Source organism: Balaenoptera acutorostrata, chromosome 1, assembly GCF_949987535.1.
Source record: "Balaenoptera acutorostrata chromosome 1, mBalAcu1.1, whole genome shotgun sequence".
In the NCBI taxonomy this organism is placed as follows: domain Eukaryota; kingdom Metazoa; phylum Chordata; class Mammalia; order Artiodactyla; family Balaenopteridae; genus Balaenoptera; species Balaenoptera acutorostrata.
Window position 1 is genome coordinate 65,004,564 of NC_080064.1, and position 24,739 is coordinate 65,029,302.

The 24,739-nt window shown below is 35.9% G+C and overlaps 1 protein-coding gene across 6 annotated transcripts in view; it reads left to right on the top strand.

The window, feature by feature from the left end:
- Positions 1-24,739, top strand: part of TNNI3K (TNNI3 interacting kinase) — a 288,508-nt gene that overhangs the window by 12,203 nt on the left and 251,566 nt on the right. For 5 of the 6 annotated variants that reach the window (XM_007182931.3, XM_007182928.2, XM_007182927.2 and 2 more), the window contains exons 4-5: positions 31-128; positions 24,434-24,544. In XM_007182931.3, the coding sequence (XP_007182993.1) occupies positions 31-128; positions 24,434-24,544 (209 nt within the window). The remainder of the gene's footprint in view (positions 1-30; positions 129-24,433; positions 24,545-24,739) is intronic. The other variant, XM_007182930.2, reaches the window with a different exon arrangement.

Genomic DNA, 24,739 nt, shown 5'->3' on the forward strand with positions numbered 1-24,739 from the left:
CAGTTTAACTTTTTTCATTTTTTCTCTAAGGCAACAAGTCACATATTAGAACGCTTATGTTAAAAGGTCTCCGCCCATCTCGACTGACAAGAAATGGATTTACAGCCTTGCATTTGGCAGTTTATAAGGTACAAAAGTTTTGTATTAGAACCAAGGATGATGTGTATCTGTAGGCTTTTTTTTTTTTGCAAATTAATGATCATGGAAAATACACAGAGTGACCACAGAATTACATTACTGGATAAACTTCTAGTTAACTCTTTGTTGAGCAGATATCATCAAAACACATTCTTTTTTATTGCTTTCCATGTTTACCTCATTTAATTTTCACAAGAACCCTGAGAATGAATACTATTATTATCTCCAGGGTTACATGGTTAGCTAGTGGTTAGCCAGAATTTAAGACCTGGCAATCTGGTTCTCTTGCCAGAGCTCCTTACAAGGAGACCAAGCTGCCTCTGTGCAGAAGATGAGGTTGCATTTGAGGATGAAAGAAGCACATTGAAGCTGCATTTTTCTGCATGTTTTCCTTAATAAAAATATACCTCTAGGGTTCTCTTTAGTTTCTTTCTTTTATTTCTCCTACTTTTGCTTCAGTTGTTTTTTTCCTTACATTAATCCTTGGTTCCAACATAATCTCAGTACCTGATCATAAAGTAAATATAAAAGTGGATGGGAAAGGCTGGGATACTCAGTGTTGGGGCAGATCCTTGAGATTGTCATAAATATGAATTTATGTAACATATAAATTAAATATAAATGTTCATTTTCTGATTGTAGTAAGTTTCAACTTACTCTGTACTTATTACGAGCTAAATATCACACTAGGTTTTATATACATTATTTCTTCTATCATTAAAATAACTTGGTGAGTTTCATATTAGTCCTTATTTTACTGAAAAGAAAATTAAAGATTAAAGTTGGTTATCCAGTAAATGTTAGGATAATGATTAGAATCAAGTACAGTTGAGTCTTACTGTTATATTGCAAAATATTTTGTTCTTTCTCAATGTCATGTGAGTCTGTGACAGGATTTTATTTCAGTTTTGTATGTGCAGGTGTGGTGGTGGCAGAGGTGGGGGCTGAGGACAGCCATTTGCTCATATCTGGATCACTTTCACTTTGCTCTGCAACCCTCCCCCAACCTTTAGAGAGTTTATCACTGTGGGGGAAGAGAGCCATATTTTCCCATGATTCACATTCACATATTCCTGTGATTCGTCATCCAAATGCTCTAATACTCATCATTTTTCAGGCCCCATCAATGCCTAGTCAATTTGTCCGATTCCTTCTGGGAAAAAGTGTCAGTAAGTGCTAAACTGTGTTTAATACCTACTAATCATCCTACAAAACTTGAATGGAGACTGAGTTCAGGGTGTAGGAAATAGAGTCTGAGGGCGGCTTTTCTGCTAAATGGCAGGAGGTGAAAGTAGAAGAGCTTCAAGGAATAGGAAGCTGGTGGTGGATGGTCAAGGCAGTATTGTGAAACCATGAATTCTGAATTTGACTGTCGGGGAGACTCTTTCTGTATTAGTTCATTTTCCCAAGACTTAGCATGACACAGCCACACAAATGGGTTCTGAATGATCTAGGGCTACAATCTTAAGAAAATACAGTTCTTCCACCTCTGTTTATCAAACCTAAATTTCCATTTTTAGAGTTCTCTTTGCTCTAGTTATTCTGTTTTCTTATATTTTACAGAAGTATATATGGGCTATAACTTTTTTATAACAAATTTAAACAAATTTAGAATCTTAGGACACAAGGTAGGCAAAGATTCTTAAGAGGCCATAACAGAATGCATGATTACTTATTTCTTAACAAAGATAAAAACAAATTAAATTTACCATTCCACTTTAAACACAGAAACAATATAAAGTAGCCATTCATACTACTATTGTATTTTTTTTTTTCATACTACTATTGTATTAAATCTGGTTCTAATTATACCTTCCCTGGACTACTGCAGTAGGCATCTGATTCATTTTGGGCTGTGATTCTCTTCCCCATATATTTTAATTCTTATTTTAGTATTATTTTAAACAAAATAATTTCCAGACTATTACAAGAAACTCCTATATACACTTTATCCAGATTTATTAATTGTTTATATTTTGTCCCATCTCCATCATCACTCAATTTTTTTTCAGAATCATTTGAAAGGAAATTAAAGACAACATTCCCTATAGCTACTAAATACTTCTATCTTTATTTCCTAAGAAAAAGGAAATTCACTTACATAATCACAGTACAATTATCAAAATCAGAAAATGTGACATTGATACTATGCTCCTTATCTAATCTATACTCAAAATGCAAATGTGGTCAGTTATCTCAATACTGTCATTTATAGCTGTTTATTTTTGTGTAGCATTCAATCCAGAATCATATATTTTTAGTTTTCTTGTGTCTGTAGTCTCCTTTAAACTGAAGGAGTTTCTCTGCCTTTCCTTGCCTTTCTTGATCTTAGTATTTTTGATGCATACAGAACAATTATTTTTATACAGTTTTTTGGATTTTTAGAAATATTGCAATTGAACTTTATTTTATTCTTAATACTCACAAAATGAATAATGTGATTTTCAAATCGTTTTATTGGCCACATTCAATTACACACCCCTGAATGCTGGGCCTGCCTCAGACCTGAGTATTTTTCACAAATGAGGGCATCTCTGCTTTCATTAGTAAAAACAGAGCAGAAGTTTAGCTTTTAAATTCCATGTAGATAGTTAGGTCTCATACTTTTGTTGTTGTTGTTGTTTTGCTTTGTTTTTCTTTGTTTGGTTGGGTTTTTTTAAGGGTCAGATTTATTGAGGTATAATTTATACACAATAAAATTCACAATATTTTTAAAATTTTATTTATTTATTTATATTTATTTTTGGCTGTGTTGGGTCTTCGTTTCTGTGCGAGGGCTTTCTCTAGTCGTGGCAAGCGGGAGCCACTCTTCATCGCGGTGTGCGGGCCTCTCACTATCCCGGCCTCTCTTGTTGTGGAGCACAGGCTCCAGACGCACAGGCTCAGTAGTTGTGGCTCACGGGCCCAGTTGCTCCGCGGCATGTGGGATCTTCCCAGACCAGGGCTCGAACCCATGTCCCCTGCATTGGCAGGCAGATTCTCAACCACTGCGCCACCAGGGAAGCCCAAAATTCACAATTTTAAGTGTACAAGTTGATGACTTTTGAAAATGTATATATTCATGTACCATCATTGTTATCATGATATAACACTTTTCTATCATACACAAAAGTTCATACCTTTATGCAATCGGTTCCCTCCTCCATGTCACCTGACCTCTGGAAACCACTGATGTCTTTTCTATCCCTATAGTTTTCCCCTTTCTAGAATTTTATATGAATGCAATCTATTCAGTTTGTTTTCTTTTATATATGGTTTCTCCCACTTATCATAATGCTGTTGTTGTGTGTTTAGTAATTCATTTCTTTTATTGGAAAGTTGTATTCCCTTATAAGGATATACCACAGTTTATTTAACTATCCATCTGTTGAAGGATTTGTTGATGGTTGTTTTTAGATTTTGACTATTATAAATTTGTTATTAACGTTCTTGTACAAATCTTTGAACTATGTTTTTATTTCTCTTGGGCAATATCTAGGAGTGAAATTGCTGGGTCATATCATAAGTGCATTTTTAATTTTAATAAGAAAATGCCAAACTCCTTACCGAACTAGCTACATCATTTTCCATCCCATCAGTAATGTATTAGAATTGTAGTTGTTCCACAGCTTTGCCAACACTTCGTATGGTCAGTATATTTTATCTTAGCCATTCTATTAGATGTGTATTCGTATCTCATTATGAATATTTTGAATTTCCCCAGTGACTAATGAAATTGAATAGATTTTCATTTGCTTGTCACTAAATTTTTTTTGGTATAGTGTCTGTTGAGCCCTTTTTCCCATTTTTAAATTTGGTTTATTGTTTTCTTGAATTGTAACAGACTTTTATATATTCTGCATACAGATTCTTCATTGGATATATATTTTGGAAAGAATTTCTCCCATTCTATGGCTTGCCTTTTCATTTTCTTAACAATGTCATTTAAAGAGAAAAAAAGTACCATGCATTATTTTTTAACTGATGACTCTAGTGATTACACTATGGATCCTTAACATATCGCAGGTACTTTCTGTTAATATTGGCCTACTTCACTTTAAATGTAAGACCCTTCCAGTGGTATAGTTCCACTCAATCTTTATTCTTTATACTGTTGTTACCATATACCTTACATCTATACATGTATAATCTCCAATACTTTGTTAGAATTTTTCTGTTAAGCATTAATATCTTTTAAAGAAAATAAGAGAAGAGAAAATATCCTTGGTTTTCAGCAGATTGGTTATAATAATCCTATGTATGATTTCCTGTGCACAATGCTTTTTGAACATTGAGTTTCTTAAATCTGTAAATTTGTTTTCATCAAATTCAGAAATTTTGACCATTATTTTTTCAAATATGTATGTTAGATTGTTTGATAATCTTCCAAAGATTACCAAGTCTCTGTTCAGTTTTTTCTATCCCCTTTCTGTTTTCAAACTTTTATTATTTCTGTTTATTTGAATTCAGTTTCAACACCATTTCTCTGCCATCTCCCATCTGATTCTAATCTACTAAGAGTTATTCATTTCAGATGTATTTTTCAGTTCCAGAATTTCCACTTAGTGTTAAAATATAATTTCAAATTCCCTGCTATGATTACTCATCTGTTCATTTATTTTTCCATATTTTCATTTAAATTCTTGAACCTATCATTAGTGACTGCTTTAAGTGCCTTATCTGTTGTTTCTAACATCTGGATTACCTTAGTGTTTGTTCTATTGAATGCTTTTCCTTTTGACTACATGTTACATTTTCTGGTTTCTTTACTTATCAATTTTTATTGCATGTTAGACATTATGTATTATTTGTTACAGGAAATCTTCATTATGTCATCTTCCCTTAAAGGTGTTGAGTTTGTTTTCTCAGGCAGAAGGCTAGGGCAATCATGGAATACTGTGGGGGCTTACTTTGTATCTTTATAGATTTTACTTGTCAGTGGGGAAAATCCATACAAGTTATCCTGTCATGATCCCATATATTTTTAGATTGCTTCTAAAGTGATCTGCATAAGACACAAATCTACACTGTCAATGTTCATTTAAAACTTTCTATGGTCACCCATTTCCTGTCTAATAAAATTCAAACTCCTAAATTAGATATTCAAGATCCCTTAGTTCACAGTTTTGCTGAATTTACTTTCCAGACTCTTTTTGTGCAGTCTCTGAACTTCCAAACCTAATGGTTTTCAAATTTAATGTGCATGAGAATCATATGGTAACTACAGGTTTAAAATGAATATTTCCCTCTCCATCTCACACCAATCTAATTTGATACATCTAGGATAGGCTGAGAATATAAATATTTTAGCAAATAGTCAAGGCAGTTTTGATGCAAGCAGTCTAAGGCTCCATGTTGAGGATCACAGTTCAAGTCTTGCAACTCAAATTGTGGCCAGAGAATCAGCTGCATCTGCCTCAAATGAGAGATTTTTAGGAATGAAGAATCTCACTCCCTATTCAACCAGAATGTGCTTTTTTTTTTAAATCCCAGAAAGCAGGTTTGCGGGCTAAAGTTTGAAAAGCACTATTCTAGATTACTCCATTCTTTAGATTAAGCACTTTCATACTTCAGTGTTTTTATTCTTGTTATTTCTTCTGCTTAAATACCTTTTAATTTATTTTCCTGATAGGAAAATATTATTTATTTAAAACCAAGGTAAATTGAGCCTTCTTGAGCTTTCTTGAACTCTCAGATTTTACTGTACTATCTTTTGGGTTTCAGTTACACATTCACATTCTTTTTTAGTACAGCACTTGTAATTATTTGTTTATTTCTATATTTCACATGTTGGACTGTAAAATTCAAATTTGATAGTGAGTCTTTTTCTTTCTGATTCCTCAGTGTATAGGACCTGTAAAAGATCCTTGTTAAATACTCTTGAGAAATTAATGAGTACCCAAACATTAGTACAAATAATACTTGATATTTATTGATATAATAATGTACCTTAATAAATACTGTTAGCTTAAAAGCTACACTATTCATGTTCATATCTCAGTTCTGAGACTTAATAGTGTTCATCTTTAGGCAAGTTACTCTCTCCCACTGTCTCTCTGAAATGGAGCAAATAGAATTACCTATTTCATTGGGTGGTTTACAGTTTTAAAAAGGACAAACCGTATGCAGTATGACATGCAGCAAAATATTAGCACATAGTAAATACTTAATAAAAGCTAATTATTATTGTTGAACTTCTATTTCAACAAACATTTAATAGACACCTAATGTGTCAGCCATTTTACACAGAAAAATAAAAAGAAAAGAACCATGTCCTCTGGATTATTGCATTCTGAAGAGATGAGAATACCTAATACTAGATATCAAAGAAATGAAGTCTATACTTAGATCAATGGACTCCAAACATTTTTTATCATATGCCATATAAAATTAGTACCTCAAAATGCATATAATTGTTCATAAATTATAATCATGAATAAAAATCACCAGTAAATAACTCAAGGCAAAGTAAACTCTTTGGCAGACAGTGTTAAAATTTGTGGATGTAAATTCATACTTCAAATATCATTTTTGATAATATCAAAATATTTTGACAAATTTATATTCAAAGATAATTAGACTGCCATTAATTTTACCTGGAAATTTAGCTTATACAAAGCTCAGGTAAGTAGCATGAAAAACGCAGCTCTGCCATTTTCCTTTTCTTCTTCTTATGTTAATAATATGTATTTGATCTACAGTTTCATCACAGGAATTTTTTGAAGATAATATGCCATTTTTTTAAGGATCAGTTCAGTTAAAACAAGATATTAAAATCTATAAATCCACTGAATTTGGCTCACATAGCTATAATGCATCCTCATATACTAAATGCTAAAACTCATATATTAAATGCAGGCAACTCTAAACTTCTATTTGGAATTCCAACTATTTATTTCTTATACTTTGGGTACTGTATGTAACACATGACAAACTGATATATGAACTGAGATCACCAGTGTAAATTTTCATGTTAAATATTAGTAAAATTTTATTATCTTTATATATAAATAAACATAAGCAGAATTTCTAGTATTTTCTTCTTGCACTTTAACGAATATTTCCTTACAAGACTTCTGTCATATTTGCATTCCACTTTGGGGCATATTTCTTTAGATGGTATCTAAATTGTACTCCTAAAATGAAATGCAAGACTTTGGGGGAAAAATTGAGATTTATATAGTTTCAAAGATTTTAAATAAGAATGTTAATGAACAAATGTTTATTAGACCATCTAATTTAACCTCACATACACAGACAAACCACTTGATGAAATTTCTTTGTGAATAAAAAGCAGCATTTTGATTAGTCAAATTATTTTTAGCATTTCACAGGATAAAAGCAGATATTGAATGGTCACTTATTCCATCCTGTAGATTTCTAGCAAGATCTCATTCCAGTCATTCAGAAGAATTATTTTATATATTTATTACAAAGGGGAAGGACAAGGAAGGAGGGAAAAATTTAATTCAAGCCTATTTCTGTCTGGGTCACTAGACCTAGGTTCTTATTGCTACACAACCATGCCTATCAGAAAACTCTGTTTTCTAGTCCTGATGATTCATAGACTGGAAACCACTGTATCTTTTGTCCTGATATATTTTTTTTTCCATAGCATATGTGTTTGATTGCAAAGTTGAGAGATTTTTTTAAACTGTCCTAAATACAGGACCCAAAGCACTTTTTGCATACTTAACTTCCAGTTAAATTGCTACTTTTAAACACTGACTTGATCCATACTTTAAGGAACTAGGGAACATTTATACCCACAAATTAAAGCAATCTTTAAGATGGATTTTTTTTTATACTCACATTTCTTCTTAGTAACCAAATACTTCATAATCTTCTAAATGAACATGTTCTCAATGAAAAGATAGTGGGATGATAACTAAAACTGTTAACGTATCCTTCAGTTCTTATTTTGGACAGCACTATTTCTTGAGGAGGATTCCCTGACCCCACCCCCCAGGTTTGGATTACATACCATGTAGTCTCTTAGCACCTTATCACACTGTGAATAATGCTATATTTCATTTCCTGGTTACTTCTCTTCATCTTCCTCTAGATTATGGGGTCACAATCTCACATGCTTTCAGGAATGAGGCAGTTAACATAAATAAATGAAGGTGTTAGATAATACAGCAATGTTAAATGGGAACTAATAGACTCAATGTTTCTGAGATACAAAAAGCGGTGGACACTATGGCAAGTTAGAGAATTTATGCCCTATGTGAAGGGAGCAGTCAATATTCAGGTCCAGTTCATCGTTGCCATACAGGAATGTAAGCCCAGTATTGTCCCAAATTTCAGAGAATCAGAAATTATATCAAGTTTCCTGATACTTGTTTGTTGGCCATTAATTCACAAATTTTAGTTTTAAATACATGTACACATATACAGTAAAAACCATGTACATCATTTCCCTTTGAGGCCTGTTCATAACCTCTGATAGGAATTATGAGCGCTACCAAGGCAGGGACTGGATCTAAATTGCTTATTATCTTATTTGAGCACTTAGAACAATTCCTGGTATATATTCATCAATATATGTGTTGCATAAATAAAGTTATAATTCTGTGGTGGCTGGGAAAAAGAAAAGTACTTCAAAGGAGGAAGAATTATGTTGACATTGAACAAAATAGTGTCCTATTTTGGTCATTAGAATTGGAAATTAGGAAATTGTCAGATATCTCTGTAAGGGATATTTTAGTGGATTTGTGGGAGTAGAAAGTATGAAAATGGATTGAAAATAAATGGCATTAGGAAAAAGGAGGCAATGAATATTGATTGCTCCTTCAAAAGGCAAGATTGGGCAGTGTCTTGATAAGTGGTAGGATCATGGAAAGATTTCTACGATAGTGTTTTTGAGTCTTTTTTAAGGTCTTGAGTCTTTGGATAAACATAAAAATTCACAGTCTGTTAAAATTTTTTTAATTAAAAAATAAAATATAAGTGAAAGCAAATTAAAGGAATTATAATATTCAATTTGCTTTTTCAAACAGCATGTATTTGCATTCTCCCAAACTCCCAGAGATTCTGATTAGCTCCTCCCTGTTAAATCATATCTATATTATTGAAAGAGAAGACAAGCACACTCAAAGGCAAATTGGAAGCAGCCCACAGGAAGAAAGTGATTATGGGAAACTGGAAAAGGGTCAGCAGAGGTGATGAGAAAAAAATAGGGCAAAAGCAAATTTGGAGATATTACCCTAGTAAGAGTACATGTACTCAGTCTAAGAGTGTGTTCCTTCTCTTTTTTCTTTCTTTTTTTCAAAATTTCAAGCAAAGTCAAGTATTTCCACCACACTGAAGTTCTTAATCATTGATATCTTTTGTGAAGATAAATTCAGAATTATTTCAACAAGAGGCATGTAGGTGTGAGCAGTTATTTTTACACTGATTAATGGATCCTTTCATTGGCAATGTCTATGACACATGAAGCAACTTTAGTCCATTAAATTTTTATACCTGGAACTAAATATATTGCATACTGGAGCCCTGCATAGTTCTTTGTCCTAGAAGAAACCTTAATGTTCTTGAAGACTACAAAACTGCTTATGTTACTTTTTTCTTTACAAACACAAACAGGCTATAACAATTGCTATGTTGGGTTAATTAGGTTTATGAAGAAAGAACTGCTTAGGTAGGAACATTATTAAAATATTTATTTATATGTTTCTATTTTCACACTCAGAAACTCAGTCTTCTTTCCAAAGCAAGTTTGGTTCTGCCTTGCAGCTTGATGGGACACTTCAGGGAGCATTAAAATATCAGAGTTGGATAGGATATTACAAAAAAAAATTTAGTCCAATTCAGAAATATGTCCAATCCCAGAAATACTGGGAAACGTCCAGTATAGGTAAATCTATAGAAAAAGAAAGTAGATTAGTCGTTGCCTACAGCTGAGGAGGGTTGAGACGCAGTAGCTAAAGGTACACCGTTCCTTTCGGGGTTGATGAAAATGTCCTTTAGGACATTCATTATTGTGATGAGGGCTGCATAACTCTGTGAATACACTAAAAAACCATTGAATCGTACATTTTAAAGGGGGTAATTGTGTCTGTGTATTATATCTCATTAAAGCTGTTACCAAAAGAAAAAAAAAGAAAGAAATTGACATATTGCATGATTTTTAAGTTTTTTAAATTTTTTAAATATCTTCATTGGAGTATAATTGCTTTACAAAGGTGTGTTAGTTTCTGCTTTATAACAAAGTGAAACAGCTATACATATACATATATCCCCATATCTCCTCCCTCTTGCGTCTCCCTCCCACCCTCCCTATCCCACTCCTCTAGGATATCACAAAGCACTGAGCTGATCTCCCTGTGCTATGTGGCTGCTTCCCACTAGCTATCTATTTTACATTTGGTAGTGTATATATGTCCATGTCAGTCTCTCACTTCGTCCCAGCTTACCGTTTCCCCTTGTGTGTCCTCAAGTCCATTCTCTACATCTGCGGCTTTACTCCTGTCCTGCCCCTAGGTTCTTCAGAACCATTTTTTTTTTTTTAGATTCCATATATATGTGTTAGCATACGGTATTTGTTTTTCTCTTTCTGATTTGCTTCACTCTGTATGGCAGACTCTAGGTCCATCCACCACACCACAAATAACTCAGTTTCATTTCTTTTTATGGCGGAGTAATATTCCATTGTATATATGTGCCACATCTTCTTTATCCATTCATCTGTCGATGGGCACTTAGGTTGCTTCCATGTCCTGGCTATTGTAGATTGTGCTGCAATTAACATTGGGGTGCATGTGTCTTTTTGAATTATGGTTTTCTCAGCAACCCCCAGTAGTGGGATTGCTGGGTCATAGGGTAGTTCTATTTTTAGTTTTTAACGGAACCTCCATACTGTTCTCCATAGTGGCTGTATCAATTTACATTCCCACCAACAGTGCAAGAGGGTTCCCCTTTCTCCACACCCTCTCCAGCATTTATTGTTTCTAGATATTTTGATGATGGCCATTCTGACTGGTGTGAGGTGATACCTCATTGTAGTTTTGATTTGCATTTCTCTAATGATTAGTGATGTTGAGCATCCTTTCATGTGTTTGTTGGCAATCTCTATATCTTCTTTGGAGAAATGTCTATTTAGGTCGTCTGCCCATTTTTGGATTGGGTTGTTTGTTTTTTTGATATTGAGCTGCTTGTAAATTTTGGAGATTAATCCTTTGTCAGTTGCTTCATTTACAAATATTTTCTCCCATTCTGAGGGTTGTCTTTTCATCTTGTTTATGGTTTCCTTTGCTGTGCAAAAGCTTTTAAGTTTCATTAGGTCCCATTTGTTTATTTTTGTTTGTTTTTATTTCCATTTCTCTAGGAGGTGGGTCAAAAGGATCTTGCTGTGATTTACGTCATGGAGTGTTCTGCCTATGATTCCCTTTAAGAGTTTGATAGTGTCTGGCCTTACATTTAGGTCTTTAAATCCATTCTGAGTTTATTTTTGTGTATGGTGTTAGGGAGTGTTCTAATTTCATTCTTTTACATGTAGCTGTCCAGTTTTCCCAACACCACTTATTGAAGAGGCTGTCTTTTCTCCATTGTATATTCTTGCCTGGTTTATCAAAGATAAGGTGACCATATGTGCATGGGTTTATCTCTGGGCTTTCTATCCTATTCCATTGATCTATATTTCTGTTTCTGTGTCAGTACCATACTGTCTTGATTACTGTATCTTTGTAGTATAGTCTGAAGTTAGGGAGCCTGATTCCTCCAGCTCCATTTTTCTTTCTCAAGATTGCTTTGGCTATTCGGGGTCTTTTGTGTTTCCATACAAATTGTGCCATTTTTTGTTCTACTTCTGTGAAAAATGCCAGTGGTAGTTTGATAGGGATTGCAATGAATCTGTAGATTGATTTGGGTAGTATAGTCATTTTCACAATGTTGATTCTTCCAATCCAAGAACATGGTATATCTCTCCATCTGTTTGTATCATCTTTAATTTCTTTCATCAGAGTCTTATAGTTTTCTGGAAACAGGTCTTGTGTCTCCCTAGGTAGGTTTATGCCTAGGTATTTTATTCTTTCTGTTGCAGTGGTAAATGAGAGTGTTTCCTTAATTTCTCTTTCAGATTTTTCATCATTAGTGTATAGGAATGCAAGAGATTTCTGTGCATTAATTTTGTATCCTGCTACTTTACAAAATTCATTGATTAGCTCTAGTAGTTTTCTGGTAGCATCTTTAGGATTCTCTATTTATAGTATCCTGTCATCTGCAAACAGTGACAGCTTTACTTCTTCTTTTCTGATTTGGAATCCTTGTATTTCTTTTTCTTCTCTGATTGCTGTGGCTAAACCTTCCAAAACTATGTTGAATAATAGTGGTGAGAGTGGACAACCTTGTCTTGTTCCTGATCTTAGAGGAAATGGTTTCAGTTTTTCAAAATTGAGAACGATGTTGGCTGTGGGTTTGTCATATATGACCTTTATTATGTTGAGGTAAGTTCCCTCTATGCCTACTTTCTAGAAGGTTTTTATCATAAATGGGTGTTGAATTTTGTTGAAAGCTTTTTCTGCATCTACTGATATTATCTTATGGTTTTTATCCTTCAGTTTGTTAATATGGTGTATCACATTGATTGATTTGCATATATTGAAGAATCCTTGCATTCCTGGGATAAACCCCACTTGATTATGGTGTATGATCCTTTTAATGTGCTGTTGGATTCTGTTTGCTAGTATTTTCTTGGGGATTTTTGCATCTGTGTTCGTCAGTGATACTGGCCTGTAGTATTCTGTCTTTGTAGCATCTTTGTCTTGTTTTAGTATCAGGGTGATTGTGGCCTCATAGAATGAGTTTGGGAGTGTTCCTCCCTCTGCAATATTTTGGAAGAGTGTGAGAAGGATAGGTGTTAGCTCTTCTCTAAATGTTTGATAGAATTCGCCTGTGAAGCCATCTGGTCCTGGGCTTTTGTTTGTTGGAAGATTTTTAATCACAGTCTCAATTTCAGTGCTTGTGATTGGTCTGTTTATATTTTCTATTTCTTCCTGGTTCAGTCTTGGAACGTTGTGCTTTTTAAAGAATTTGTCCATTTCTTCCAAGTTGTCCATTTTATTGGCATATAGTTGTTTGTAGTAATCTCTCATGATCCTTTGTATTTCTGCAGTGTCAGTTGTTACTTCTCCTTTTTCATTTCTAATTCTATTGATTTGAGCCTTCTCCCTTTTTTTCTTGATGAGTCTGGCTAATGGTTTATCAATTTTGTTTATATTCTCAAAGAACCAGTGCTTAGTTTTGTTGATTTTTGCTCTCGTTTTCTTCATTTCTTTTTCATTTATTTCTGATCTGATCTTTATGACTTCTTTCCTTCTGCTAACTTTGGGGTTGTTTTGTTTTTCTTTCTCTAATTTCTTTAGGTGTAAGATTAGGTTGTTTATTTGAAATGCATCTTGCTTCTTGAGGTAGGATTGTATTGCTATAAACTTCCCTCTTAGAACTGCTTTTCTGCATCCCATAGGTTTTGGGTCATCGTGTTTTCACTGTCAGTTGTTTCTATGGTTTTTTAATTTCCTCTTTGATTTCTTCAGTGATCTCTTGGTTATTTAGTAGTGTATTGTTTAGCCTCCATGTGTTTGTATTTTTTACAGATTTTTTCCTATAATTGATTTCTAGTCTCATAGCATTGTGGTTGTAAAAGATACTTGATACGATTTCAATTTTCTTAAATTTACCAAGGCTTGATTTGTGACCCAAGATATGATCTATCCTGGAGAATGTTCCATGAGCACTTGAGAAGAAAGTGTGTTCTGTTGTTTTTGGATGGAATCTGCTATAAATATCAATTAAGTCCATCTTGTTTAATTTATCATTTAAAGTTTGTGTTTCCTTATTTATTTTCATTTTGGATGATCTGTCCATTGGTGAAAGTGGGGTGTTAAAGTCCCCTACTATGATTATGTTACTGTTGATTTCCCCTTTTATGGCTGTTAACATTTGCCTTATGTATTGAGGTGCTCCTATGTTGGGTGCATAAATATTTACAATTGTTATATCTTCTTCTTGGATTGATCCTTTGATCATTGCATTGTGTCCTTCTTCGTCTTTTGTAATAGTCTTTAACGTCTATTTTGTCTGATATGAGAACTGCTACTCCAGCTTTCTTTTGATTTCCATTTGCATGGAGTACCTTTTTCCATCCCGTCACTTTCAGTCGTATGTGTCCCAGGTCTGAAGTGGGTCTCTTCTAAACAGCATATATATGGGTCTTGTTTTTGTATCCATTCAGCCAGTCTGTGTCTTTTGGCTGGAGCATTTAATCCATTTACATTTATGGTAGTTATCGATATGTATGTTCATATTACCATTTTCTAAATTGTTTTGGGTTTGTTATTGTAGGTCTTTTCCTTCTCTTGTGTTTCTTGCATAGAGAAGTTCCTTTAGCATTTGTTGTAAAGCTGGTTTGGTGGTGCTGAATTCTCTTAACTTTTGCTTGTCTGTAAAGGTTTTGATTTCTCCTTCAAATCTGAATGAGATCCTTGCTGGGTAGAGTAATCTTGGTTGTAGGTTTTTCCCTTTCATCACTTTAAATATGTCCTGCCAGTCCCTTCTGGCTTGCAGAGTTTCTGCTGAAAGATCAGCTGTTAACCTTATGGAGATTCCCTTGTATGTTATTTGTTGTTTTTCCTTTGCTGCTTTTAATATTTTTTCTTTGTATTTACTTTTTGATAGCTTGATTAATATGTGTCTTGGCATGTTTCTTCTTGGGTTTATCCTGTATGGGACTCTCTGGGCTTCCTGGACTTGATTGGCTATTTTTTCCAATATTAGGGAAGTTTTCAAGTATAATCTATTCAAATATTTTCTCAGTCCCTTTCTTTTTCTCTTCTTCTTCTGGGAGCCCTATAATTCGAATGTTGGTGCATTTATTGTTGTCCCAGAGGTCTCTGAGACTGTCCTCAATTCTTTTCCTTCTTTTTTCTTTATTCTGCTCTGCAGTTATTTCCATTATTTTATCTTCCAGGTCACTTATCCGTTCTTCTGCCTCAGTTATTCTGCTACTGATTCCTTCTAGAGAATTTTTAATTTCATTTATTGTGTTGTTCATCATTGTTTGTTTGCTCTTTAGTTCTTCTAAGTCCTTGTTAAACGTTTCTTGTATTTTCTCCCTTCTATTTCCAGATTTTGGATCATCTTTACTGTCATTACTCTGAATTCTTTTTCAGGTAGATTGCCTATTTCCTCTTCATTTGTTTTGTCTGGTGGGTTTTTGCCATGCTTCTTCATCTGCTCTGTGTTTCTCTGTCTTCTCATTTTGCTTAACTTACTGTGTTTGTGGTCTCCTTTTCGCATGCTGCAGGTATGTAGTTCCCGTTGTTTTTGGCGTCTGCCCCCAGTCACTAAGGTTGGTTCAGTGGGTTGTGTAGGCTTCCTGGTGGAGGGGACTGTTGCCTGTGTTCTGGTGGATGAGGCTGGATCTTGTCTTTCTGGTGGGCAGGACCGCATCCGGTGGTATGTTTTGGAGTGTCTGTGACCTTATTATGATTTTAAGCAGCCTCTCTGCTAATGGGTGTGGTGGTGTTCCTGTGTTGCTAGTTGTTTGGCATAGGGGTTCTAGCACTGTAGCTTGCTGGTCGTTGAGTGGAGCTGGGTCTTAGCGTTGAGATAGAGATCTCTGGGAGAACTTTCACCATTTGATATTATGTGGACCTGGGTGGTCCCTGGTGGACAAATGTACTGAACTTGGCTCTTCCACCTCAGAGGCATAGGTCTGACAGCCGGCCGGAGCACCAAGACCCTGTCAGCCACACGGCTCAGAAGAAAAGGGAGAAAAAAAGAGAGGAAGAAAGAAAAAACTAATATAAAATAAAGTTATTAAAGTAAAAAATTAAGATATTATTAAAAGTAAAAAAAAATTGAAAAGTAATAAAAAAAAAGAAAGAAAGAAGAGAGCAACCAAACCAAAAAACAAATCCACCAATGATAACAAGCACTAAAAAACTATACTTAAAAAAAAAACAAACAAAAAACACAGACAGACAGAACCCTAGGACAAATGGTAAAAGCAAAGCTATACAGACAAAGTCACACAAAGTCCATTGCCTCAATTTTAGGATGATTTGTTGTCTGTTCAGGTATTCCACAGATGCAGGGTACATCAAGTTGATTGTGGAGATTTAATCCACTGCTCCTGAGGCTGCTGGGAGAAATTTCCCTTTCTCTTCTTTGTTCACACAGTTCCTGGGGTTCAGCCTTGGATTTGGACCCACCTCTGTGTGTAGGTGGCCTGAGGGCATCTGTTCCTCCTCAGACAGGATGGGGTTAAAGGAGCAGCTGATTAGGGAGCTCTGGGTCACTCAGGCTGGGGGGAGGGAGGGGTACAGAGTGCAGGGTGAGCCTGTGGTGGCAGAGGCTGGCGTGATGTTGCACCAGCCTGAGGTGCACCATGCATTCTCCTGGGGAAGTTGTCCCTGGATCAAGGGACCCTGGCAGTGGCAGGCTGCACAGGCTCCCGGGAGGGGCGGTGTGGAGAGTGACCTGTGCTCGCACACAGGCTTCTTGGTGGCTGCAGCAGCAGCCTAAGCATCTCATGCCCGTCTCTGGGGTCCGCACTGATAGCCGATGCTTCTGCCCGTCTCTAGAGCTCCTTTAAGCGGCGCTCTTAATCCCCTCTCCTCACACACCCTGAAACAAAGAGGCAAGAAAAAGTCTATTGTTTATTCGGCAGTTCCAGACATTTTCCCGGCTACACTACCGGCTAGCTGTGGTGCACTAACCCCTTCAGGCTGTGTTCATGCAGCCAACCCCAGTCCTCTCCCTGGGATCTGACCTCTGAAGCCCGAGCCTCAGCTCCCAGCCCCCGCCCACCCCGGCGGGTGAGCAGACAAGCCTCTCGGGCTGGTGAGTGCTGCTTGGCACAGATCCTCTATGTAGGAATCTGTCCGCTTTGCCCTCCGCACCCCTGTTGCTGCGCTCTCCTCCATGGCTCCGAAGTTTCCCCCCCGCCACCCCCGTCTCCGCCCGTGAAGGGCCTTCCTATTGTGTGGAAGCTTTTCCTCCTTCACAGCTCCCTCCCACTGGTTCAGGTCCCATCCCTATCCCTTTGTCTCTGTTTTTTCTTTTTTCTTTTGCCCTACCCAGGTACATGGGGAGTTTCTTGCCTTTTGGGAGGTCTGAGGTCTTCTGCCAGTGTTCAGTCGGTGTTCTGTAGGAGTTGTTCCACATGTAGATGTATTTCTGATGTATTTGTGGGGAGGAAGGTGATCTCCACGTCTTACTCCTCCGCCATCTTGAAGGTCTCCCATATTGCATGACTAAACATCTTAGAGACAGAGTGGACTGAGACATAAGGTGAATAGTCTCATGGAATTAGGTCAGTCTTGGGGACAATACATTTAATATAAATGTATAAACTTATACTTGTAAGGATATGGGGTTTACTAACATTTCCACATATGTTATTCCATTTTGTCCTCATTGCAGTTATGGAAGATGGATTAGATCCAGCAGGTATTAGACCCCTTTTCTGTGAAGGGCACATGGTCAGGGCTTGCACCTGAAAGGCAAACATTTTGGAGTAGAAGGGTGGTTGGGGGTGGAAGGTAACATATCATTGAGAAAAGCATAGGATTCAGTCAGAAGACCTAAGTTTAAATTCCAGGTCAGTTTTGATTTAAATGCACATTAAAAGAAAACATTTTATGATATGGTATGCCAGTTTAGTTCTTGAATAGCAAACTCTGAAAGGGATTTAGGAGTGCAAGAGATTTATGTGGAAGTGACACCTGTGAAAGGAAAAGGAAGGAAGGAAGAAAGATTGGTCAGCAGGAGCTGTCAGACCACAATGCAGACTTGCTAAAATCTCTGCCAGCCCAATGGGAGCTCCAGAGCACACATTGCCTTTTAGAGGGGTGTCACATTGAGTGGAAATGGCTAGGTCTTGTTACCACCACCTTTCTCAGTCACTGACTGGGGGCCACACTGAAAAAATTGTAATCTCAGCTCTAATGCTGCACTGAATCCTGAATGAGCTAGCTGAGGGAAGCTGCCAGCTAACCATCCTCCTGGCACACTTTCTTGAAGGGAGATCTGAGTGACACATCTCTACATATTCCAGACATGGGGAAATTCCATGATTTTATAGTAAATGAAAAAGGGAGATTACCTACCTCTATGTGTAGTATGAGCTCAATTGTGTACCTAATAATTGATATAAAAATTATGTTTCAAACATTGTGATAAATGCATTACATTATTTGATTTAATCCTCACCACTCTATGAGATTTATACTATTATGAACTTCATTTTACAGAAAATAAAAGAACCCACAGCTCAAGAGGTTAAGAAATGAGTTCCAAATGTAGGAAGTGGCCATCAGTATGCAAATACAGGTTTGCTTTGCTGTGCTAATCTGTGCTCTATGTAGTTTTATGAAGGTACATACCTAGGAAAAAGAATGAAAGAAAATAAACACACACATAAATGATAATAGTGATTAATGGTAGGACTACAGGTTATTAAATTGTTATTTATTCCTTTATTTTCTATATTTTCTTCTATGAGATATTTTGGTTTTCGTTGAGGCAAAACCAACTACCCCAAACTTAGTGCTATAATACAACAATCATTTTATTATTCTCATGGATTCTCATTTCAGAAATTCAGAAAAGACATAGTGGGGATGGCTTGATTCTGCTCTACTGTATTTAGGGCCTTAGCTGAGAAGACATGAAGACTGGGAGATACTCCATCAGCTGGGGAATTAGAATCCTCTGGAGGCTTCACATGTCTGGTGCCTGGGCTGGGGTGACTATAAGGCTGGTCTTAGGTGGGTCATTTGATTGGAGAATCTTTATGTGCTACGTACATTCTCCATATGGCCTAAGCTTCCTTACAGCATGGCTTCCTCAAGTTAGTCAAACTTCTTACATGGTAGCTCAGAGCTTCAAGAGCAAGTTTTCCAGAAAACAAGGAGGAAGCTATGTGACTTTCTATGGCCTAGCCTTGGAAGAAACATAGCTCACTTCTGCCATAGTCTTTTTTTTTTTTTAATAGATTTTATTTATTTATTTATTTATTTATTTATTTATTGGCTGTGTTGGGTCTTCGTTGCTGCACGCAGGCTTTCTCTAGTTGCGGCGAGTGGGGCTTCTCTTCGCTGCGGTGCACGGGCTACTCATTGTGGTGGCTTCTCTTGTTGTGGAGCATGGGCTCTAGGCGCATGGGCTCAGTAGCTGTGACTCATGGGCTCTAGAGCGCAGGCTCAGTAGTTGTGGCTCATGGGCTTAGTTGCTCCACAGCATGTGGGATCTTCCCAGACCAGGGCTCGAACCCGTGCCCCCTGCATTGGCAGGTGGATTCTTAACCACTGCACCACCAGGGAAGCCCTGCCATGGTCTTTTGGTCACAATCCACCCAGATGCAAGGAGAAGGAACATAGATTTCACATCTAAATCATAAGACTGTAAATGAATGCTTGCCATATTTTAAAACTTCCAGAGGACTTATTTCCATAAACAGAAGAAAGTAAAATTTAGACATTAAATAGTCCCAGTTTAATTTTCATTCTGGAATAGAATTAGCAAAAACCTTTGTGTGTGTGTGTGTGTTTTTAATTTATGTGATTTGGTAGTAGAGAATCTGAGCTCTCTGACACTAATAGCTACTTTTCCTGGATTTATAGTAACAATTACAGAGTTAACAATTACAGAGTTAACAAGAAGCAAGAGAGTAGATTCTGTATTAGAGTTTTATGCGTAGGACAAAGTTGGAGTTGCTACCACTACAAAAAATTTTCATCCATTTACATAAATCTTCAGAAGTCTATTGTACCCCCAATTCTATTTTTCAAGGAGATAGTTGGACTGATTTTTTTGTCCAAGCTTCACCTTTCCACATAAGGATTTTCCTTTGTTTAAAAATAATAAGTATCGTACATGTGAATACATTACAGAGGCTTATTTATCCCCACAGTTTAGAATGCTTCTGTGTGGCCCACTGAATAATAATAATGTAAATTTGGCTAGAGAAGGAAAAACCTAAGGGGAAACCTGTCAGTTCCCCAGAATAGTATTCCTAATGCAAGTCTTAAGAGTCTTTCTTTTAAAAAACTTGCCCTCAGATACTTCTTGTATATTGCAGAGTACAAGCAATAAGTGAGGTCAGCTTTATAATATTTAAAATTTGCCTGATGTTTTTATTTTCTATGAATTTCCTTTCCAGGAGATGTGCACCAGATTGCTGAATTTTAAAATTATTCCATCAGGAAACAATATTTCTGTAGAGTAGGGGAGAAATATTTGGAACTTGTCAGTTAAATACAACAAAATACAATAAAATTGTATCCTCTCAACTGTTTCCTTGAGCTTGGCACCAAGGAAAGACCAATGAAAGCACTATGGAAAGTCAAAAGTGAAGTATGGACTTTGGAATCATACAGACCTGAGTTTGTATCTAGCTCCAACACTTACAAACTACTTAAGGTTCTGCAAGTACTTTAAATTCTTGAACCTGACTTTCATCAACTATAAAATAGGGTTTATAATATTTTTCTCATAGGTAAATTGTGAAGTTGGAAAGAGATGATTTTACTTGGTACTTAACCCATAGTAAATGATTTATAAGTAGCAGTGATTGTTTTGTTACATTTTAGCATAGCTTGGTAAAATTAGAGTTCTATTTTTATAGTACTTAATAAAAAGATATATTTAGATCAATCAGAGGTCAGCTTGAGAAATCCAACCAAGATACGAAAGGGTAATTTATTACTTTTAACTTTTGACCACACTATTTGCCTATTCTGAAGGAATCATAACATGCTTTCTCTTAAAATCCACAGATTCCAGCTAAATAAAATACAAAGACAGTTGAGGAAAAGATGAATGTGTGTTTACAAGAATCTGCCTGATAGATAAATATTTCATATGCTCCGTGATTTTCATATAATTTATTTTAATTTAGCCTAGTATGGTACTTGTCATAAGGTAGACGTTCATTAATAAATATTTGTTGAATTAAAGAATATCCATCTTTTTAATGATTTGTATGAGTTCTTCATATATTAAATATACAAACCACTTGTCAGTTTTATATGTTGTGTATATTTCTCCAATTTGTCATTTATCTTATAATATTGTGTTTTTCTAATACTTTTATTTGCTCATATTTCCCTCTATTAAAAAAATGATTTTATGCTTAAAAATACCATCTTCACCTCCCTGCATTTAAATGCCTGTTCATCTGCAAGGAAAAATGTCTTAAGGTGATGTCTTTCCCATTTATCTAGAGACTATTCATGTCCTTAGCCCTCACCATTCAAAATTAAAGGTTATTGGTGAGGTGGGAGTGAATTTCTGTGAACTGTTTTTTTTTGGAGGAGGCAGAACTAGTGGACGTTTCCTAATTTCCAGTACTGGTTCAGAGCTTTTTTATGTTTTGTTCTTTTGATTATTTCCATGAGTAACTAGTGAAGCAGAAGTGAAGTAAAACGAAAGGAGAAAGAGGAGCTAGATGATGGAGTCAAATCGATAACTTTTTTGGAAGCTATGCTGAGTCCAAGATTTCCATGTCTAATGGTAGTGAATTTACTTAGTATTGTTTTGCCAGGTACCATTTCAGTGCTTTAGTGTATATGTGTCATCACATCAATTGTGGGTATACAGTTTATATGTGTATCAAATCAGGTGGACACGGTTATTGTCCCCTTGTTTTACAACCGAGGAAATTAGTGTAAATGTGTTATGTAACTTGCCTTAGATTACATAGTCGTTAGCAGAGCTGGGATTCTAACTAGGGAGGCTAATTCTAGTCCCCACAATCTTAACCCTGCATTGTAAGTATACCAAATTTAACATGTGAAAAACAAAACATTTTATTTCTGCCTCAGAAACTACCTTTTCCTGTTCTTCCCTATTTCTGTGTCATGTCATTCTACTGCTATTTATTGCTCTTGGAAAAAATCTGAATACCCAATACAGTGGCCTGCGAAGTCCTACAAGATCAGATGTCTTTGACCTTATCTTGCACAATACTTTTTCCTTCTTTTATTTTTTAACCTTATACTCAACACTGGCTTTAAACACACTAAGCTTACTTCCATCTTAGGACTGTTGCACTACCTACTCCCTGTCATTTAATGGCCATCCTCAAAATTGTGACTTAGATTTCCCCTTTTTGGAATTTACCATTTATCTCAAAGTTTACCTCCTCAGTGAAGCTTTCCCTGACTACTTAATTTAAAGTAGCCATTTTATCATTTGCCTCTTTCCTCTTATAGCCATTGGTACTTTATGACTGTATATAATATTTTTTTATTTGTTTATTTTCTCTGTCTCCTCTCCCATATATACACAGTAAAAATATAAGCTCCATGAAAGCAGGGATTTAACTATCTCACTCACCTCAGTGTTCCCACTGCTCAAACAGTGTTTCAACACATATGATGTGAGCATATTTATATATTAAAGAAGTATTTGTTGAGTGTATGAAAGGTTTATGGAAAAGGAGAATGACGTGGTCAAAACTGTGTGTAAGAAAATTTATCTGCTAATAGTGTAGATGATGGACTGCAATGAAAAAAGGCTTAGTCAAGGAGACCAGTCAGGAGGCTATGGAGGGTGATGTTGGAAATAAGGAGGAGAAATGTGAGAGGTACTAGTGAGTCAAAACCAGCAGGAAAAAAAAAAAAAAAAACCAGCAGAATTCTGAAACTGATTGAGTTGAAGGGACTCAAGGTCATTTGGAATAAGAAAGTGCCATTAATGTGAATAAGGAATGCTAGGAGATGATAGGTCACACTTGGGAAATTATAATGGTATTCACAAGAGCACTTTTGAATTTTTAATTTGAGATGCCATTGGTAGGCAGGATATATGGAATTTAGACTTAACAGAGAAGTCAGGACCAAAAATGAAGTTATCAGATTGTATAAGAATTACCAAAGGTGGCAATTAGAATGAGAAAATAGCTTAGGGCTAAGCTCCTAAATCAGTCAATTTTTGGAGACAGAAAAGATATAGATAAAATTAGCTTACCTCAGTGGAAAAATTGCTGTTTTTTTTTTTTTTTTTTAGAATGGAAAAAACGTTAAGTCTGTAAACTGGGCAGAAGGAAGCAATGGAATAGTAAAGGAAGATGAAATCTTTAACTTTCTTGCTAGAGCAGGTATAGAGTGGAAGATTTGGAAACTATAACATTAATTTTGTTATTTGAAGTTCTTTGCCAAAGTTTTTTCAATTTTTATAACTTCTCAACCTTCACTTATGTGTGACAGCATTAAGAAATCAAACTTTTTTTTTTAATGGAAGGATTTTCTTAACTGACAGTATTTGAAATTTTATGTATATGCATAAACGCAATGCCTATCCCATGAAGACTTGACTTTCTTGCCACTGGGTGTGTTTGAGATATTGATGGGCCAAGTATTATAGAAGTTGTGGTTTGAATTCTCACTTTGAGGGAGAGAGTTAAACATGAAGAGCTTTCTTTGCATTCCCTTCCAGATCTGGAGTTCTGTGAATATGTGACCCTCCACATTACTCTTTTGAGTGTTCTGACTTATAAAATGAGGTTTATAGTAGTAACTTTTCATAGGATTACTTAGAGAAATATTTAATTCGTTTTTTATCAGCAACTATTTTGGAAGTCTCCATGTGCCAGGTTTAAATAAGTTAATGCGTATGAAAGGTTAATTACATAATAAAAATTCAATGAATGTTAATTTCTATTAATATTATTAAAAAGCACCATGTCTCTCCAAAGACAGAAATACAATGCAAATAATAATGTGAAGAAAGTAAGGATTATTTTGATCATTGCATAAAGTATTCTAACTTAAATGCTCAAGCAATGTTTCAAACATTTTCACTGAGTGAAAACATTTTAATGAGTCAAGTTAAGAAAGACACTACTGATTAACTACATATAGAGCCCATGACACTATGTCGTTAATTATGTATAGGACCCATGACACATATGTGTTAGAGAAGAATCAAGTACTGAACTACCATGAAGTGGCCCACTGCAGCCAGTTCAATAGTGCAGTTGCTGGAGAAAGCACATTTATTGGAGTGACCTACATGTACAATTGAGTTGAGTTTGCAAGAGCCTCACCATAGGTAAATGTCCTTTCTGTCTTTCATGGTCAAGTGGTAGAAGATTGATTATAATTGAACAGCCTGTCGTCTGCTCCTACATTTCAACTATCCGAGAGCTGCTCTTTGCTTTCTCATGTGCTCTTGTGCCAGAAATCACACTTAAGTTTTCTCTGAGCGCCTAAATTGGCTGACAGTCAGGGAATCAATATATCCTGTTGCACAGTGTTCAAAGCTGCTATTGAGAGAAAAGTAACACTAAAGATGTGTTTCCTTGCAGGATAGTGCAGAATTGATCACTTCTCTGCTTCACAGTGGAGCTGACATACAGCAGGTTGGGTATGGCGGCCTCACTGCCCTGCATATTGCTACAATTGCTGGTCACCTGGAGGTAAGTCATATCTTGGCCACCTGTGAAAACAAACCTACCTCTTTGGATTCTTGTTTTCAAATGGTGGCTTTTGAGATTCTAGGAGTTGGTTTAATTTTAACTAATGAACACACACACATTTCTTTTGGGGTTCAAATTAAGCTATGTAAATATTCTTTTGATAGTAAATTCGGTCTATTTTGTAACAGTGTAATC